Source organism: Euprymna scolopes, chromosome 33 (assembly GCF_053919585.1).
Source record: "Euprymna scolopes isolate OS-2025 chromosome 33, ASM5391958v1, whole genome shotgun sequence".
Classification (NCBI taxonomy): domain Eukaryota; kingdom Metazoa; phylum Mollusca; class Cephalopoda; order Sepiida; family Sepiolidae; genus Euprymna; species Euprymna scolopes.
The window spans coordinates 90,142,615-90,161,423 of NC_136514.1; the positions used below are offsets into that span (position 1 = coordinate 90,142,615).

The following is an 18,809-nucleotide window of genomic DNA, read 5'->3' on the forward strand; positions in this document are numbered from 1 at the left end:
AGAATGAAACTCCATTGCATTGTCTCTTATTCTATAAATTTTGGTGAATCCGACGTAATAGGAAGACACAACCATTCCGTTTTGTGTCGCATCTCTATAAAGAAAGCCGACTAATTTTGCATCAAAAGAAAACTTACCTTTACAAATTTTACCATTTTCTTCGTAACCAGACTTCTGTTTACTTGTAACGTTTTATAAAACTTCTGCTCAATTGTAACTTCCACACTCAAGGTCTGCCAGCAGCCTCCTGATTGCCCCAGGGAATTATCACACTCTTCAGCACATCCAGGTATACTTTGGTGTTGACTTTCAAGCCAATTCGAAGATGTGAGATGGCATAATGTGGCCCTTTCTTGAAACCGACCCAAAGACCATAACCATGGCTGGAAACTTTGAGCTGTGCTCTCAAATGCTGAACCATCCACATTTGCATTTTGAGGGTGCTGGCAATGGTCCTGTTGTCATAACTTGGATAAATAGAGAGCACGAGTTGTACAGTGGTGCATTTCCGATCTTGTTTGTTAAACATTGTATCACTTTTAGACATGATAAAAAGGCCTCTATCGCTCTTGGGATTTGTACACAATTGGCCAACTAGTAGATGGTCTGCAGTAACAGAAAAGAAAACCTGCTTTCATAAAACGGAAATGGAATCATGTCTTCTTTTCTAGGGCGACAATTTTTAGGTCCACTCTGTATACACATGGGTTAGGGTTTTTGTCCAGGAAGACTGAACGATCAGAATAGATTGGTCATCCTTTCTACTTTCTCTTCCGAACATAATTCCGAAAAGGTTTTAAAAAGAACTTACCATTGCAAATTGTACCGTTTCCTTCATAACCAGATTTGCAGACGCAATTGTAACTTCCGTTCGTGTTCTTGCATTCTGCATTCATTGAACAATTGTGCAAAGTGGAATTGTTGCATTCATTGATATCTGGAATTGAAAAAGAATATTTACTACGATGTAAATTAGCATGGTGTTATTCATATTATTAGAATTATAATTAACGTTGATTCGTTGTAAAGAAAAGTAAGAGCCTTTACTCTGACTGTCCTCATGGACACCGGAGAAAATTGGAAAATTCTTAGATTTACTGAAAAAAGAGGGAAAGTAAGCGTTTAATATTTCATAAAAATTCTGTTTACATTGGGAGGGGGGGGGCTCCACCGTCCTCCCATCATTATTACAATTACGGTTCAGAAGAACCGTTCTTCTAGTCAGTTAATGTCGGCGGGTTACTTACGGAAAAACAGTTAATTAAACTGCAGAAGCACCTGTTAAAAACTATATAAGTGCTATAATTGAATATCCTCTTAAAAAAAAAAAAAAAAAAAAAAAAATGCAAAACAATGTTTTTGTTAACCGCTCGTGAAAACCTACTGACAACATAAATAGCGTCCTAAATTATGAGATGAACAAGTGAACGAGGCATAAAAAACGACTAAGTTCAGCGTTTGCCCCCACCGTCATTAAGCCCCAAAAGTTTCCAGGGGATGTCAAATCCTGGTGAAAATGAACAAACGATGCAGTTTTAAGCCTTAACATATGTAAATTAGTTCTGCATCATGCAAAAAAAAAAAAAAAAAAAAAAAAAAAAAAAAAGACTCCGTCCATCATTTGCCCCCCCCATTTAACTCCAAAAATTCCCAAGGCCTTAAATTTGAGTTCAGCACCATGCAAAACTGCTAAATAGACATACACAGAAAATTTTGGATAAATATGGTAAAATAGTCCCCAAAATAGTGTTTTTATTTACCCTAAAAGAGCCCCTGGGCACACCCGAGAGTTATCACAAATTATAGACAAACAAAATTATATAAAAATCAGTCAGTTACAATTTTTTTTAGAAAGTTTTATAAAAATCCAAGGCATCCATTTTTTTTTAATAAGCACAAAAGGTGTCAATTTAAGCCATTTTAACCCGAAAGACACCCCCTATGGAGGCAACCGGAGTTTTCTCTGAAAATCCGTTCTGTTACCTTTTTTTTTTTTACTCATATCATGAGTAATGTTTAAGGCTTCAGTATCAAAAATCTGAAAAAAATTGACATTCAGGGAATCTGCTTAATTGGTTTCTGATGAGTGGGGGTGACATTTAAAGAAAAGCTATTATATAAAAGAACCTGTGGGTGTGAGTTAATTCCCTATGGACTCTAAAACGACAGGCCAATTTTTATGAAACTTAACACGAAGGTATTTTATGTGCCTGGCAGTGTTCTTAGATAGGTTTTGTGTTGGAATGTTTTCAATAAGCATCGATAATCAGCATAAACCGATGAAAGAAATAGGCGATTTAACCCAAAGTTAACATCTTACACAGTCGAAAATCACAAGCACAGTTGAGAAGTTTTATTACCACACAAGCTGAAAGGCCCGACATAAAACCAATAGTAGGTTCTTTGCTATGACAGGGGCGCGCTCGAAATGAAGGTTTCTGTTTAAAGCCCAACTGAACCATGATACTTGACTTTTGCATTTTAAACTTTAATGCAAGCCATTATATATAAATCTAATATATAAATGGCCATTTGTCTGTCTGTCTGTCTCCCTATTATCAAACTATCTCCTCCCAAACTAAAAGTCACAGAGCGGCGCTAGGAGCCTCAAATGGTTGGATTTTTCATGGACCGTATTTTTATGGGTCTTTAGCCGCTTAAAATTGTTTTTAAAGAGTCAAAATTGTGAAAAAATAAAAATAAATAAATCACTATACATTTTGTACATTGAACTTAGTTTATTTTTAACTTTTAATCAGTCCATACGTGTGTTGCGTTGGTACAGTGGTAGCGTCACCAGCTCTGAATGCTACAGTTTTGGTTTCGATTTTAGCTGATGGCACCCAAATACATTTTTTTTTTTTTACTTTTGAAGTCACGACTATAATAATATATTTATGAAATATGGACAAATTAAAATATCATATTTAAGTGTATTTTACGCCCGGGCAAAGTCCCCCCCCCCAGTAATTGTATAACTACAATGCATTGTGAACTAAGTCACTACAGGGAGTCACGTGAAGCTTCCTCTTGGTGCAGCGCGATGGGTTCCCAATTAGAGTAGGTAATGAATCGCTTTGATTGAAAAATAGGCGATTTCACGACGACAATAAAATATGGGATCATCATTCAATCCCCGGCAACTTCGGGTCTCCCTGCTAGTATATTTTAATTATCAAATTAGAAGTTGTATCCATATTATCCCATAATCCATATTTATCACATAAAACTTTTTTTTTTTAAATAATCGAAAGAAACGGACATTTTGAGGATATTTATTGATGCCATCACTAATTCCAATTTTAAAAATCGAAAGCATTTGAATTTTCACACAGAAATAAATAAAAATGTTTCAACACTTTGGCATGAAGCTAAATATAACTAAATATAACCCATATTACTCACCGTTACGCCTAGCAGTGGTGCTTCAAAATTAACAATCGGTTAATTTGTTTAGAAATGAGTAATGCACAAGTAAATATGTATGAATACAAAAATACATAACTTTATATGAATAGAAATAATGTATATTTATGTGAAGAAAGGGTTTATATTGTGAGGGGGTTGGCCTTTTGGCCAAGATCAAAGTGTAGTATTCTGATCGCTTTCTTTAAACACCAACTACGGGTGAAGATCAGATGTGATAGAAGAAGGCTGCATCGCGCGGCTTTTGACAGAAGATGGATACATGTGGCAAGTCTGTGTGTACGAAGAGGAGCCAAATTTGAATACGTGTTCCCCGCCTAGGTGTGGAACGCGCAGTTCTGTAAAGTAAAATTAAACAAGTAGTCTTTCAGCTAGCTGAGTGTGTGTTCCATCCCTCCCCGATTAGGAAGCCTCCAAGATCCCCATCCCCTCTTACCTGCAATTTTTGTTCTCACCCCTTCCTCTAAATTTTACCCATCTTGGAGAAAAAGAAATACAAACTAACCTCCATCCCTTACCCACAAAAATTTTCTTTTCTCCATTCACCCCCATCTAGAGGGCATCCCCACCTAGAGACTGACCCGCAGAAGCGAGGTTCCTTTTACAAACCTAGTGGAACGGGCAGTCTATCAATTAGACGGGGTTGGGAGGGTCCTACTAATCACCTTTTGTTTTTTCTTCCCCCGCCCTCGACACAAATGAATTATTGTTACCATTTTATTGTTATCTTTTTTGTTTTTACACGTCAATAAAAAATGTTTTAAAAATTGGGAGTTACTAGGACGTCCCCCAATATGAAAGGGTGAATGCGGTATTATGGTGAAAGAAGATACTAGCTGGGAGAAACTTGACTTTGTTTAGTTCTGGAGTGACAAGGATGACCAACGACCCCCAAAATCCCCCCCTTTTGAGTTGGCCATGTGCCTAAGTTTTTTGTTCATCGTTGTTCTTTTTTCTGTATTTTTTTTTTTTTAACATGAATAAAAGATTTAATATCTCAAAGTGTAGTATCTGTTCTCTCAAACTTCCATTTCTCGTTCTCTTTCAGTGGAGGAGAAATCCTTCACGACCGAGACAATTTTTATTTTTGTACCTTTTCTCCACGTTAAAAAACGACCCTGGTGTCTAACTGTCCCTTGGGTAGGCATTGTAAATAGGTACTGTGTAGCCAGAGAGACAAAGCCTCTTACGGAGATGCTTAGACGTATACAAACGTAAAAGATTGCAATGCTTTTTTTTTTTTTTTTTTTTTTTTACATTGAAAAAAAAAAAAAAAAAAAATTGATTTCCAAAAACAAACAAAAACAGCAAAAGTTACGGATTTTGTGTTTAAATAAAAATAGACATAAAATGGTTGACGGCAGCTGCTAAGAAGAATCACTCGAGTGAGAGGGTAGAAGTAGATTGGGAGGGGGATGCGTCCGTCGCGGCCATAAAGTAGAAGATTGGAATGGAGTAAGAAACGTCCACCGGGGACATAGATTAGGAAACGGAGATTCATATACCGTCGCGGTTAACCACCTGAAGAAGGCCGGAGGATGAGTTGGGCGAAACGTCGTGAAACAACAACTAAGATGAGGATAACAGTTAGCAAATAAATAAGCCATAATCATAGAATTCAAAATGTGTGATCGATTTATGAAACTGAAAGAACATCGAATTGTTTCCCGTGTTCCTATTAATTCTAGGTTGGTTGGTTGGTTATTTTTGTTTTACGGCATATCAACCCTTTTCAGGTTATTTAATGCCGAATCCAAAGATTTTGAAGAAAGAGTTTTTTAATAGAATATATTTGTTTTTCAAGTTGGGACCCTAACAGATACTACCACTCCGGGTCAGAGTAGACCTAGGAGCAATGGCAATTAAAGGGTGGATCCACACTCCCCAAAGCCCGCAAGCTGGGGCCTCACCACTGGATATAGTTTAAGGTTATATCCAGGACCATTAATTCTAGGAGAACCGGGTATGGAGTACTGTTGCCACATCTGGACAGAAGCTGCTTGAAAAAAACTGCCTTGACAGAGTTCAAAATAGACTCCGTAGTCTAGTAGAGGATGCCTTTTTTTTTCTTCCTTGCAATGCAACCTCATTCTTACAGAGGAGACATTGCGAATCAGTCGCTGCTTTATCATTTTCTCGGCAAGTGCTCGTCTGAGCTCCAATCTATGGTCCCCCCCTCGCCAAACTTTCATGAGAAACACTCGTCTAGTTGAAAACACTATCAATAATTTCCCACACTCTTTATCCGTTCCAAAACCTAAACGTAGATTCCATGAACAAATCTTTCTTAGAACTGCACACCTGTAGAACTATTCCGTTTGCCTGCTTTCCAGCTGAGTACAATTTGGTCGTCTTCAAGTCCCATGTAAACAAATTCTTGATGAGCCGTTCCCCTTAAGTAATCCGAATTTCCACTAACGATTACCAAGACATTTTCCCCATTGACTACTATAAACTCTTTAACCCTTATCCTCGAGTGGCCTCTGGGCCTTGATAAGTGACGACTCGTATGTAATAAAAAAAATCTACCTTTTATGATGTAACGTTTCTGAATTTTGTAGAATAAAAATAATAACGTGTTATTTGGATTGTTCAGACCATGGTTCTCATCTTATTCTCGCGTTTCCTTTGATGGTTATATAAACTCCGAATCTCCTAACTGCATTCTCAGCAGTTACTGCCTTCCATAATTGCTAATGATGTAGTTAGGAAATTCGGAGTTCCTATCCCGTTGTGGTTACCACCTGACAGAGGGCAGAGGAATAGTTGGCCAAAACATTGTGAAACAATTAAAAGATGAGGGTTATAGTCCGCAATAAAGAAACGAATAACAAATCCTCATCTCAATAAAGAATTCCGATTAATTAAATATATACGTACACTTCTTGTAAGTAAAGAAAAGAAAAAATACTCGAGTTGAGATCGAAACCAAAACCTAAATATAGCGAGTCAAGGACGATAACCATTAGTCCAGCGTGACACGATCTTTAAAAGGTGTTTTCGAACTGCTTATGTGGCACTATTTCTCAGTGCCATGGTTTCTAACACTCTACAGCATGGCCGAGTAGTGATTTGGCCATGGGCGTAGAGATACAAAGCAATGCATTCCCATAATTCCCTTTCTAGCTCTGTCTCTTTCTGCACGGATCATCATGAGGTGGGCACACACTTCTCTTCATAACCTCTCTTCTGTCTCTTCGTAAACGAGGGGAGGGGAGCACCCCCTCCCTCAATGCTAGTTAGGCTAGTTAGTTTAGGTTTGAAGATATGTAAATTGTAAAAGTTTTTGTAATATATATTGCATCCATAATGTGAAATAAAATAGTTATGTTTCATATATATTACAATTGTGTCACGTGTCATTTTTTTTTTTTTTGTCTGACATAAATGCCTTCATTGAAACAACAAAGCGGTCCGGAGGATGAAGAAAGGAAATTCCAACCAGAACGCCACCAGGGTGAAAAAGTCATCTTGGGAGAAGAGCTACACAACACATCCAACATCTCAGGCATGCTTTTCTTCTTACACAGACTCTAATGACTGGCCATCTTTACGTCTTCCCGAGACCACTTCTAAGACATTTAATATAACATGTGAAACCAGTCACATCTCGGTGACTGGCTGATCATGTTATACTTATTCTCCAATGTGAATTATTCACGCATGTGCATTCGTGAAACAGCAAATACATAAAAATTCGATGACTCACTTGCCAATCCCTTTTTTCCAGATGAAAACGGATTAAAAAGTTTTGCACATGTCTGAATATCCTATATACTAAATTGTAAATCCAAGATTCGTTGAGTATATAGGTTGAGAAGTGTCCTCACAAATATATTCCCCCAAAACCTCTGGCCTTGATGGAGGCGAGACAAAAACTTGTTATGGTTTCAAATGATCTGAAATAACACCAAAGGGAGACTTGATTCAAAATATTTCTCGTATGTTATACCTAGGCACGCCCAAAACGAAAGGAGGAAGCAAGTATTTTTGGACGGATGTCGCCCCCCCCCCTCCGCTTAAAAAAAATCTACCAAAAATCCAGTAATTATCTAATCAATACAAAATTTACACCGATTAAGGGGGGGGGGAAATGAACATTTTAATGGTGCATTTTTTTTTTCATAATTAGTATATATATATATATATATATATACACATACATACTTGTTTACAACCCCCTTTATTTGCGGGTACAAATATGCTTAAAATAATTAGCTAAAATTGAGTAAAATATATTGCATTGTGGGGAGGGTGAGGATTGTAGATAAAAACAAAAAATAAAACTGCGCACGTATCAGATTTTAATGTTGAAAATCCGAATTCTGAATGCGTTTTATTTTTCATCTTTTGAAGTGTGAAATTCGTTGAATATAATAATTATCTTTCAGATTATCAAAAAAAAAAAAAAAAATTTTCATTATTTTTGTGGAAAACATTACTTTTAGTGAACCCAATAACATTAAATAGGAAAAGCGTTGAAGAATCGATACAATAAATAAAAAATCGATAAATAACTGCGCATTTTGCTAAAAATACAATTTCTTTCGGAATTTTCTTGTTTATTCACCTATGATGGCCCAACCGTGATACTAGATGCAGGAGTTGTTTTCAACACATACGACGCCTAGTATTCGCAAAATGGTCACCCATCTGGTACTGGCCAGCCTCATCGTTGCTTAACTTCGGGGGGGGGGGTTATGTAGGCAACAAATATATATATATATATATATATATATAGATACATACATACATATATATATATATATCGCTTATGAAAAAATAATTACAGCCTTCATTTAATCGTCAAATCAAACGTTAAAAAATACATAGTTTAAAATTAAGTATGGAGACCTGGAGGGGACTGATAAACTACATTTAGCTAAAATTAAATTTTATTTTTTTTTATTAATTTCGCTACGCAAATATATAGAGCGATATAAAAGTTGGAATTAGTTTAAATTCAGGTACTTATATTTTTGCATATTCTTGGTAAATCATCCTAAATCTTATTTAGACGAAAAAAAAAAAAAAAAAAAAATGACCGTGAACAGTGTGGTTTTGGAAAATTTTTAATTCTATTAAACATAGAAACCGTTTCATATTCTGCTTTTCATATAAAATTCAGGCTTTTATCTTTCTGGAAAAAAAATATTAAAGAATGGATTTTTATAGATTTTAATTCATTAACAAAAAAAAATAAATAAATAAATAAAAATAAAACTTTCTTTCACTTTTGGCCGTGCTTAGTTATATTTGATTCAAAATATTTCTCATTTTATATTTCGCCTCTTTTGAAAATAAGGTACGATTATGAATATCTCCAGTATCAAATAATCCTTACACACTGAAATTTACTTTCGTGATGAGACGAAAACAACCATGGAAGGTAATAATTGCTATGGATGCTGTTTGGAGATTCGACATTCCTATCCCCTCGCGGTTAACCACCTGACGAAGGCCAAAGGAATAATCGGCCGAGAAGTCGTGGAACAAAAACGAAAAGATGAAGAGAAAAGGCCAAATAAAATATATACAAATTACTCATCTACAAAAAAAAAAAAAAATTCCAAATTAAATAAAACATTTTAATTCGAATTTCATAATTAAATTATTGTACCTATTTACAATACCTCCCCACGGGACTGCTCCTCCGCCGAAAGAGAACAAGAAATGGAAGCGTAGCATCTGAAGAACAGATACTACACTGATCTTGGTCAAAAGGGGTATTTATTTGCTCCCCCACCGAGCAAATTAGGCACAAGGCAGATTTTTAATCGGAGGAGTAAAGGGGAAATGGGAACCAACTCCCCGGGGAGTAGGGGAGCTGGATAGTGACAATTGGTATAAAAGGTTGCCCCTACATTGACCAAGATCTTATATGTGCCCGAACAGATACTACACTTTGATCTTGGTCAAAAGTAGTTAAGCAAAAATAAATTCCAGCTTCTTCAATAAACAAGTTGGTCATTTTTCGTTTTTACTTGCAAGCAATGTTAAGTTGATAATTTAGCTTAAAAAAAAAAAAAAAAAAAAAAAAAAAAAGTAATTCTGTCCTGAATAACTTATTGCGTCATGGTTTCTGTTTTCCATTCTGTTGTCACCAAATTTGAACATGATTCGTTGGTCACAGCTGCTAACGATGACGGTTTGTTCGCTTTTTAATTATTGACACATTTGCAGACGAATCAAAATGACAGAAAAAAAAATAATTTTTACTAATATTCGCATTTCCCTTTACTATTTATGCACGACAAATCTATATATCTAGAAGTGTGTGTGTGTGTGTGTGTGTGTGTGTGTGTGTGTGTGTGTGTGTGTGTGTGTGTGTGTTTCCCTAACAAACTACTGTCGATTTTCAGTCTTACAGACTCTAGATTTCTCACAAGAGGGTATTGAGATTTTGGAAAAATCTTCGAACAGAACACTTTAACGCCACCATTATGTCTTCCTTCATCACGAGTTGCATCTTCCGCTTCCGGTACGGATTGCGATCCCACGTGACTTATTTTTTGTCATTCCTTCCGATCCAGGACAAATTGGTTGATGGATACCCAACTGTTGAGAGATGTCAAATTAAAAATATTTTCTCTCCACCTTCTCCTTGGCTTTCCTCTACCTCTTAACATACTTCCAAAGCTTAAATTTGACAGGCCAGTGGTTGATCGTTTGACATGGCCGAAAAGTTTAAGGGTTTTGATTTTATCAAACAGATGTGTAGGAAAGTAGTTTGGCGGAGGGTGGATAATTTGTTTTATTGATCAGACGATGTTTTATAATAACACGCATTACCCGATTTAGAAACGCCACAATGCGATTGGCTAGTTGTTTAGTCTTCCTTACAAACATTAAAGCTAACATACAATGATTATTAAACCTTATGTCTAGAATTCTTATTCCAAGTTTGATCTAAATCTAAAATTGGAGATATTTGGCAGAACCAAAATCGTGTAATTTGAAGCGGCTGAAAGAAATTGAAATTCAAGAATCTTGCTTAATTACTGTCTAATGACTATGGATCAAATTTTATGCAAATCTGAAATAATCAAATTTACAAACAGGAGGATGTGGCCATATACTTCCTAAAACTTAAGACAAGCTGAAATTTTGACTACTTATTAATTGATGTCTAATATATGTATAGTTCAAATTTCACATAACTGAGGTATCTGTACGTTCGTGAATTGCTAACAACCTCTATTTGTCCCTTCCGTATAAAATAAACTAGGTATAACCCGCATTTGGACCCCATTACGCCTAGCAGCCATAATGATTGGTAACTGAAGGAGAAATTTTGTAACCACAAAGCAAACTTTGTAAATGACTCATTAAAAAAATCTAATCTATTATACTAAAACTTTGAATTTGCTCGTCACGATATCGAGAAACACTCGTCTAGCTGAAACCACTATCAATAATTTCCCCCACTCTTTATCTGTGCCTAAACCTAAACGTAGATTCCGTGAACAAAGCTTTCTTAGAACTGTACGCCTGTGGAACTGTCTTTTGAAAAAAAAATTTTCTCTCAAAGTTTAATGTTTTAATGTGCATATGAACTTAGTTTAGACGGTAACGAATAACGCTGGAGAGCTATACGTTTTTTTAGTTTCGATTCTAACTGATTACACCCAAGTCATATTTTTAAAACCTTTAAATCAATACTATACATTCGGTACAATATAATAATCAACAGAGAATTGGCTCTATAATAAAAAAAATATGAAATCTGCATACATTAAAATATATTTTAGCGTATTTTACGACGGGTCAACGTCGGACGGCGTGCTAGGTTTCGAAATTTTAAATATTAGCAATAGTAAAGGGCATTGTGTGGCTACCAAGTCGGTCGCGTGGGAAATCGAAGCTAATTGCTTATTTAGGCGTGTGTACGTAAATTGCTAGTAGACACATCAAACCAGAGAATACATGTATCTACGCATGCAAATCGATAATACCCGTCTGATAAATGACGGCACATTTCGAAGTAGCTCCTGTTTCTTTTATTTTTTTTTTAAATTTTAATTTTTCTTACGTATGTTGTGTACGCCGAACATATGAAGAGATGATTTGATTTTACCGTTTCGAGCAATTTAATGTCTGATCCAGTAACTTTAAAAAGGTTTTATGCTTCAATTCATTTATATATTCAAATATTAATTCACGCAATCTATAATATAAATTTCACTTGTCTGTTTACATGTATGTATGTATGCCTAAAACTTTCGGCAAAGGCGACGGATTTTTACGAGATCGGTATCATTTTGAATTTCGACCCTTCGGATGACAAATATCGAAAAATTGGCCCCAAACAATTCCTTCAGCCTCAACTGGGCACTTTTCTACATGGAGGGGATCCCTTTTTTTTCGCCGATATTTTCGAAAGTCACCCCTCTTTTCGATTGTCTAGCCTTAATTTAAACCGACGTCACTTCCGGTTTGGCGATGGGCGCAACAGCAAAGACGCCAGAGTTTTTTTTTTTTTTTCACGTTCTTTGCCTCCTTCGCGGTATGGGTTCGAGCCTGCCTGCCTACTACGACTTTTTTTTTTTTTTGCTCAACACCCGGGCACCCAGACTACTAAAATATATAGACAAAATACTTTTTAAGATTCACTTGCACGTCTTATGGAGGTGGAAGGTTCAATACTCAATGCGGTGACACTCAAAATATAATCGCGGATTAGCTGATGGAACATGCTATCCTCGCGGATTCAATAAAGAGTTCCGTTAGAAATCTCGTGCAGATTCCACTCGACTGAAAATTCTCTAGTTCGACAAGATACACTTGAAGATGTGAAAACATTAAAGATGATCACAATAATCCAAAGAATCCAAATAATATGAATAATCTACCCTCATTTAAAAAAATTCAGAAGCAAAAGTTTTTATACATTCATGAATAAATATTTGAAGATATAAAGAATTTGGTGTTTAGTTTAATAATTTTGTTTTTCAGTTTATTAAATGTTCGGGTAATTTAATCCCGAATCCAGTAATTTTAGAAAAAAGGTTTAATGATTCAAGTTCTTTATATCTTCATATATTTATTCATGATATATATATATATATATATATATATATATATATATTTATTTATTTGTAGTCATCGACATACAGTCCTGTTTCGTTGTATCACAACTCATCAGTGCCGCTAGACTAGCATCGGTCCCTAGCCAAGGATTGAACCTAGAACCGTTGACAGTCGGCAGTTCTCCCAATCGACCATGAAGGCGACGCCCGTAAATAACTCGTCGGAATGTCTATTTAAATGAACACCCGCCACCACTTTTATAGTGCTCAAATCGCCTGTTTGTAAATAAACAACGAGCTTTGCATTTTTCAGCCGATTAAGTAGCGGGTGAGATTATTTACGACAGTGCTCTACCCAAAGAGGGGGGCTTAAAATATATATATATTATATAAAAAAGGAAATGTGTTGGCTTTGCAGAAAAATGATTTTGGCAAAAAGAAAGGGAGAGAACAATAGCATTATTATTTAGTGCATTTTAAGTCAGTATCGGTTGATTCCTCTGTTTAGCCTGGAAAGACAATGGATAATCCCTGTAGGGGCAGCTGTGCGTGTAATTGTGAGGCAAGGATTGCGCAATCCCTACCACACCTCCTGAATCAGCACTGTTTTGATTCAGTGGCAAGGAGAAATCCAGGACGACTGGAATCAACGCCGAGATATCAGAGCACCTGAAAGTCCCAAACGGTCACCCATTTAGTACTGATTAGGTTCAACGTTGCTTAACTTCGGTGATACAATAGGAACCGGTGTGTTAACGTGATTATGCCGTATAAAATTTTAAGTTAGTAAGCCGATATCTTCAGACAGCCTGATCTGATAACACCAGTAGACGAAGCAATGCAAAGATTAGGATTTACTACTTTACTAGGAAAATTATTTTTTGCGTTGCCGCTTTTCAAGGCGTGAAAACTACTGAAGGATGAGGAGAACCTGATTTGGACGATGATCGCCACCACGAGAAGACTTAGAAACAATGGATTGAATAGGAAGAGGTTGAATTAAAAGGAATTGATTAAGAGGACGGCTCAAGTATTTGTTTACATTAGACTTGAATAGGACAATGCTGTAGTCGGTTGGGAACAATCCACGTGATATTTTGTTCCACAGATAGGTTGTTCTAGGAAAGGAATTTGCTCATGGAATTCTTAGATTTTTGATAGCATTTTATATTTTACCATTTCCTAATGTCGAAAGCTCTCGTGAAGTTTTTAAAAACAGACCTTTTAAACATTTTTGTTGAGTAGAATATCTGGTTAAATTTTATCCCCTTCCCGCCCCCCCCCTAAAAAAAAAACAAAACAAAAACAGGCTCCTTCAGTCTTTAACAGACTAAAGATGCCCACGAAGGAGGTGCCTGCACGTGAAATTTTTGTGACAGGAGGTGCACAATTTCCAACCACACCTCTCCGAGTCGACATTGTTAAATACCAGTGGCAAGTGAAGTCTCTGTACAGGACGACTAAACATATGCCGAGATAAGCGGGGAGCACATATAGCGCCTAGAATTCCCAAATGGTCACCCATCTGGTACTAACCAGGCTCAACATTGCTTAACTTGATAGCCAAAGAACTATTTTAAAGTGTTACTTTAAATTTTTCTTCCGATATATACGACGCGTAGCTCTAATTCGAATCTTTAACGTCTATTAATGTAACATCACAAGGTTGTAGACCGGAAGAACAAGTGCGAGGAGGTAGCAGGCCAGAGGAGCGAGGAGCAAGCAGGATTGCAGGCCGGAGGAGCCAGGTTGCAGGCCAGAGGAGCGAGGGATTGCAGGCCGGAGGAGTGAGGTCGCAGGCGAGGTTGCCGGAAAGCTGCAGGAGTGAGCTGGAGGTACCAAGGGCTGGAAAGGTTGCGGGAATGAGCAGGAAGCCGCTGGAGTGACGTGGAAGTGGCTGAAGACTGGAAATTAAAGTTCACTGCTGCTGCTGGAATCCTTCGGCGCTGGTGGATTCTGTCGACGTGACTAGTAGTGTCAGTCGTCGCTTCAGGAGCCTCCTTCTACTCCCCTGGCCGGGGCAGGCGCTGAAACTTCCTTTAGTTGGGTCGAGGCTGGCTGTATTCATTTGGCTAGCGTGATGTTAGTGATGTCGCTCCCAATAAGACAAACAATCGACTAATTAATTCTAAAACGAAATTTATGCAATCAAAAATAGATTGTGAGTTTGTTGATTCCATTTAAATTAATTTCGTCTAAAAGGTAAAAAGTCAATCGCCGGTTTTGTTGATATATTTAAATTCCGACGGGCGTAGCGAAATCGATGATGAAAAGAGAAAGAGTAGGTGAATGAATTCACTGAACCCGGATATGTTCATACGTTAGCTCGCGTTTAGTCAATCGCGTCCTTTGTTTAAGGTAAGGGAAGCAGTGGGGGAGAAGAAAGAAAAAAATGGAGGCGGTGATTTTGAAACCGCGACAAGCCGTTCTACGTGCAAAATGATTTATTAACACGGCTCTGCAAACAAAAGTTTTCTAAACTAACGCATAAGAAACTGAGTTTCTAGAATGTTTTTGTTTGCATAATTTTTTATCTACAATGAATGACTCAACTATTTCAAGTAATAATAATTAACCAAGATTTAAAACGAGAACAGATTCAGCTGTTCACATTAATATTACTTTAAAAAAAATCGACAAGAAAAACGGAAAAAATAAAGACGAAGGACAGATGTTTACGGCAGACAAAGAAGACAGGAACAAACCATAGGTAACAATGAAATCAAACTGCAGAACGGACAGACAGAGAGCGAGATAGCGAGTCAAACTGCAGAACGGACAGACAGAGAGCGAGATAGCGAGTCAAACTGCAGAACGGACAGACAGAGAGCGAGATAGCGAGTCAAACTGCAGAACGGACAGACAGAGAGCGAGATAGCGAGTCAAACTGCAGAACGGACAGACAGAGAGCGAGATAGCGAGTCAAACTGCAGAACGGACAGACAGAGAGCGAGATAGCGAGTCAAACTGCAGAACGGACAGACAGAGAGCGAGATAGCGAGTCAAACTGCAGAACGGACAGACAGAGAGCGAGATAGCGAGTCAAACTGCAGAACGGACAGACAGAGAGCGAGATAGCGAGTCAAACTGCAGAACGGACAGACAGAGAGCGAGATAGCGAGTCAAACTGCAGAACGGACAGACAGAGAGCGAGATAGCGAGTCAAACTGCAGAACGGACAGACAGAGAGCGAGATAGCGAGTCAAACTGCAGAACGGACAGACAGAGAGCGAGATAGCGAGTCAAACTGCAGAACGGACAGACAGAGAGCGAGATAGCGAGTCAAACTGCAGAACGGACAGACTGAGAGCGAGATAGCGAGTCAAACTGCAGAACGGACAGACAGAGCGAGATAGCGAGTCAAACTGCAGAACGGACAGACAGAGAGCGAGATAGCGAGTCAAACTGCAGAACGGACAGACAGAGAGCGAGATGGTATTTATTTGCTCCCCCACTGAGCAAATTAGGCACAAGGCCGTTTTTAATGTGAGGTAAAAACCAGCTCCCCTAAAAGTAGGCAAAAAGGGGGCACTCTGGTTACCAAAAATAATAATTGTCCCAGTATAGAGGGTTTCCCCTCCATTGACTGGTACAAACTATCTTAAGTGCAGCATCTGTCGGAACAGATGGTATTTATTTGCTCCCCCACCGAGCAAATTAGGCACAAGGCCAATTTTTAATGTGAGGAGTGAAGGGAGGGGGAAGGGAAAAAGGGGACCAGCTCCCGAGAGGTGGGAAATGGGAGCTGGTTAAAGGTCAGGCATGTGGGGTTGCCCCCACATCTGGTCTTTGCTAGTCATAGCTAGTCATAGCTTGCAGCATCTGTCGGAACAGATACTACACTTTGATCTTGTCTAAAAGGCCAGACAGAGAGCGAGATAGCGAGTCAAACTGCAGAACGGACAGACAGAGAGCGAGATAGCGAGTCAAACTGCAGAACGGACAGACAGAAAGCGAGATAGCGAGTCAAACTGCAGAACGGACAGGCAGAGAGCGAGATAGCGAGTCAAACTGCAAAACGGACAGGCAGAGAGCGAGATAGCGAGTCAAACTGCAGAACGGACAGGCAGAGAGCGAGATAGGAAGCCAAATCACATAACAGCCAAGCAGAAACAGGGTCAAACCACCAGTAGTCAACCACAGAAACACCGGGGTTTGATTTATTTTCGGAGTAAGGCGGGGTTGTATTTCTAGTCTCATGATTGATCTTGAAAAAATATTTTTCCATACTTTTTGTCATTAAAAATAGGATGGGGAACAGACGCTTATGTCTACAAAAGTTTTCTTTTTAAGGTTGATCAGAAAAGTGTGTAGGGAAGCGGGTCGTATTTTTTCCTTTTTACTTGCGAGTCTTCGTGATCACACGCCCTCACCAAATTTCGAGAGTAGGAGGAGAGGGAAAGTGTCAAGTTTATTAAGATCCTCTCTTTTCGGAATGTCAATTGTTTGGAGCAAATGTCAAAGGTGTAAAAGAGTACAATCGGAGTTCCATTTGCAGCTTTTAAGTTTCAACTTAACGTTTGAAAAAAAAAAAAAAAAAAAAAAAAAAGAATGCCAAAAAGGAAAGTGCAAATAGTAACGTGACTAATGATCTGTTTAAAAGATGTTATCATTCTTTAAGAGCGGGCAATACATTAAACAAATCCCCCTACGCACGCACGTATCTCCTCTCTACTATTATAGAAAAGTAACTGCGTGTGTGCACGCGTTCCTTCATGTCATGTTATGTAGTGAACATATATCGAGAGTGTATATTGCTGTGTTGACATATTGAAAACGTATCTCATTGTGTGAGGGTGAGTGTACATATATTGAGTGTAATATATATATATATATATATATATATATGAGCAAACAGTTAATAAAATGTTAAAAAAACACTTTGAAATGAGTTAAAAACATATTTAATCTGAAAAGGAAACACTAGATAAATGGATAGTCCTTAATCCGCGGAGTTTCGAAGAAATACTCTCCTTCTCATCAGAGGGTAGGAATTAGCAAAATGCGGGATCGGATTTTGCATGCAGAAGTATTTGATGAAACAACAAGTAAGTCAAAGATCTTACTTGAAAACAAAATAAGTTAAGCAGAGGGAATATGGTAAAGAAAAAGGTGATTACACATGAATGGATAGTCTGATGGAAGATAAAAAATCCAGTGACAGTAAAATCCAAATGTAAAACTTCAAGAAAGTTAAAAGAATTTCCATTTGTACAAGTAAAATCCAAGGAAATCCCGTAATTGGAAGATGGTCCATAATAATCCAAAGGCAGAAATCCATGGAATAATTCACAAACATGTGTACAAGGGAAAAAAAATAATATTAATAAAATAAAAATAAGATGTGCTTTTCACTCTACTTCCGAGACATAACTATAAATAAAAAAGATCTAGGAAGAAAAAGGGGGGAGAGAGAGAGAGAGAGAGAGAGAGAGAGAGAGAGAGAGAGAGAGAGAGAGAAATGATAAAGTTAAATATAAAATAGAGGGAAACAAAAGTCAAAACGACCCAGACAGGAAATGTTAAAGGCGCGAAAATATATATAGGGCAATATATATATATATATATATATATATATATATATATATATATATATATCGTCGAGTGTGTAGATTCTTCCGTTGATAGATGACGGGATACATTTTATAGCAAAAGCATTTATAGAAGAGACTGAGAGATATGAGGTGTACAGACTTTTAACTCTTCAGAGGAGGGGATAAATTATTGATGATGGCGGAGGAGGACACATAATACTTGAAGGGAGTTACACAAAGTTCGTTTACAAGATGGACAAAACACCTTCACCTTTTCCTTTTTGGGTGAATGACGAAAGACGACGACAACAGTTTACAAATATTAGATGATTCGTTATTCATACCAGCTGGATGATTGATGATGATCAGGGATTCAAGTTTTTAAGATTACATGGTTGTAATGAAAACGGTTGAAACATCAAGCAAAACTCTTGAATGAAGAATCTAAACCACATGCAAATGTTATGTAGTCAGGGGGGTCATATTGGAGACATATGATACAGAAGATGATTATGGTCAGGGATTCAAGCCTTTACGACTACATGGTCTCCTTTTCCCCTTTGCGTCCCAGGGACATCAGCTCCCAGTTTGACAGACTCTCTCCGAGTCTTCTCTATTCCTCTGGCTCTGCCTAACTTCGAACCCCGTCTCAATATATTGGGAATCTTTCTTAATGACATCAAAGCATGTCTCTCTACGTGTAATTCACTCACGTAGATTTTGCTTATGCATGCTCAAACACGTTTTTGGCAAATAAAGAAATTCCTCATTTGAATTGTATCTAACCTTTTTTTCTAAACTGCATTGTTCATATCTAACT

General features: G+C 37.6%; 1 protein-coding gene across 1 annotated transcript in view; it reads right to left on the minus strand.

Annotated features, from left to right (window-relative positions):
• LOC145258346 (uncharacterized) overlaps positions 1-18,809 on the minus strand; it is a gene marked incomplete in the record, with an annotated part of 299,186 nt that overhangs the window by 175,168 nt on the left and 105,209 nt on the right. Inside the window, 1 exon segment of the mRNA XM_080116539.1 lies at positions 812-937. Within this exon segment, the coding sequence (XP_079972665.1) occupies positions 812-937 (126 nt within the window).